Raw genomic sequence first — 2,500 nt, forward strand, 5'->3', positions numbered from 1 at the left:
CACACAGACACACACACACACACTCACACACACACACACACACACACACACACACACACACACACACACACACACACACAGACACAGACACACACACAGACACACACACACACACACTCACACACACACACACACACACACACAGACACACACACACACACACACACACACCTCAAACACACACACAGACACACACAAACACACACACATACACACACACACACACAGACACACACACACACACACACACACACACACAGACACACACACACAGACACACACACAGACACACACACACAAACACACAAACACACACACGCAAACACACACACACACAAACACACACACACACACACACACACACACACACACAAACACACACACACACACACACACACACACACAGACACACACACACACACACACATTCAGCTCTACCTTCTCGAACGCCCATTTATCATGAGTGTACTCTGCGTATCTGTTGATAAATCCGTCCAGTTTCTCAGGAATTATGGTGCTAAATAAAAGAGCAGCAGAAACACAATGTGATCAAAGAGCTCCGACTTCAAAGGGAACGGATTTATAATAATTCTATAATGTTCTGATCTGTCTCACTTGGTCGTGTCCACCGGTTTGGGGTCAAAGTTTCCCTCTGCATCCACAGACGCTTTCTTCTCTGTTTTAGAAGAGTAACTGGCATCCACATAATCAGGAGGTATGGCACCGGCGATGGCACAGATGCAGGGCATCGCGATCTTAAACAATTCTGCATCAAATTTCTGTAGGAAAAAAAACATTTTAATATTCTCTAAAACCTTCGCTTTATAATATAATATAATATAATATAATATAATATAATATAATATAATATAATATAATATAATAATATAATATAATATAATATAATATAATATAATATAATATAATATAATATAATATAATACAATATAATATAATATAATATAATATAATATAATATAATATAATACAATATAATATAATATAATATAAATATAATATAATATAATATATACAATATAATATAATATATAAATATAATTAATAATAAATATAATATAATATAATATCATATAAAATATTAAATATACTAGTAATATAATATAATATAATATAATATAATATAATACAATATAATATAATATAATATAATATAAATATAATATAAATATAATCAGGACACAAAAGTCTGAATTATGTTATATTATGTTACAGAGCTGCTACAGGCGACTCGTGACTCTCACCTTGTGTGCCAGAGATTCAAAGATTCCCCAGAAGAGTTTGCGAGTCAGGTGAAGCTCTTCCTCTGATGACACACCAAAGTTGGCCCAGCCGTTGGGCAGGCAGTAATATTTCCAGCAGCGTTCGTAATGATTTGTCAACAACTACAACACAGACGGGGCAAGTTTTATACTGAATATTCCCACATCAGCCCTAAACTGACATGACCAGTGTGTGTGTCTTTATAAATGGAGGTGTTTATGGAGCAGAATCTGACCTTCAGGGGCATTTTGGCGTATGCGTTTAGAATCGGCACGTCGAACACCAATCTTCTCAGAAGGTGCTGAAGCATAGATGGTCGCAGATATCTGAAACAGGAAGTACATCACAAACATCACCAACATCACCAACATCACCAACATCACCAACACGACTCCACATCACACTCATACACTGCACAGAACGTCCCATGGGGTAGAATTATGTCTGGACTTATTCTCTTACACCGTATAAACATCTCATCCTCAAACACATCAAACTCTTCACAGTGTGTTAAGACCAAGACAAAGTCACGTCCTTGTGTTCATGTAGACTGTCTGGTCCTAACAGAAGGATTTTATTAACTGAGTGTCACCGGAGTCAGGAATCGTCTAAACATTAAGACCTTCAAAAGCCCTTCTGAAGAGGTAACTGACCTGCACAGAGACATGAGACACTCCTCAATGACGTCCCTCTGAGCTTTAGTGAGCGAGCGTCCTCGGGACAGCCTGTAGATGGTGTGCAGCATGGAGTCGATCATGATAGCGCGGTGATCGGTGCCAGCAATCAGAGGAGCACATTTAGTGATGAGAGGCAGCACGGCCGAACAAAGGTAACGGTTCAGAGCCAGAGCCATCTCTGTGGTACTGAAGGCAGCCTGGGGAACGAACGACAAATTCAGTCAACAAAAAACACAAGAAGAGAGAAGGATAGAGAGCAAGTGACGCTTGCAGCTGCACACCGTGTCCAGAGACGCAGCAGCTCGCATATCAGGCAGGAATCCTACTTCCAGCACATGTAGGAGGAAATCCTGGTTATCGATGCCATAGACTCTGTCCAGGAACAGCACCATGGGGGCCTTGTGGTCCGGGACAAAACTGGCAGACATCTTTGGCTCAATAATACTGTTATCTAAAAGAAAACAAGTCGTTAGAACATATTGTTGTGATGAATACAAACAAGTAGATTATAATAAGATAAATAAGACACGGATCTTCTCACC

General features: G+C 39.3%; 1 protein-coding gene across 8 annotated transcripts in view; it reads right to left on the minus strand.

Moving 5' to 3' along the window:
* Window positions 1-2,500, minus strand: part of ryr1a (ryanodine receptor 1a (skeletal)) — an 83,259-nt gene that overhangs the window by 49,271 nt on the left and 31,488 nt on the right. For all 8 annotated transcript variants that reach the window (XM_047804752.1, XM_047804750.1, XM_047804747.1 and 5 more), the window contains exons 48-54: window position 2,500; window positions 2,240-2,409; window positions 1,935-2,155; window positions 1,517-1,607; window positions 1,263-1,403; window positions 616-779; window positions 439-517 (exon numbers count right to left, since the gene is read on the minus strand). The exon at window position 2,500 is cut by the window's right edge and continues 120 nt beyond it. In XM_047804752.1, the coding sequence (XP_047660708.1) occupies window positions 439-517; window positions 616-779; window positions 1,263-1,403; window positions 1,517-1,607; window positions 1,935-2,155; window positions 2,240-2,409; window position 2,500 (867 nt within the window). The remainder of the gene's footprint in view (window positions 1-438; window positions 518-615; window positions 780-1,262; window positions 1,404-1,516; window positions 1,608-1,934; window positions 2,156-2,239; window positions 2,410-2,499) is intronic.

This window comes from Tachysurus fulvidraco, chromosome 20, assembly GCF_022655615.1.
Source record: "Tachysurus fulvidraco isolate hzauxx_2018 chromosome 20, HZAU_PFXX_2.0, whole genome shotgun sequence".
Lineage (NCBI taxonomy): Eukaryota > Metazoa > Chordata > Actinopteri > Siluriformes > Bagridae > Tachysurus > Tachysurus fulvidraco.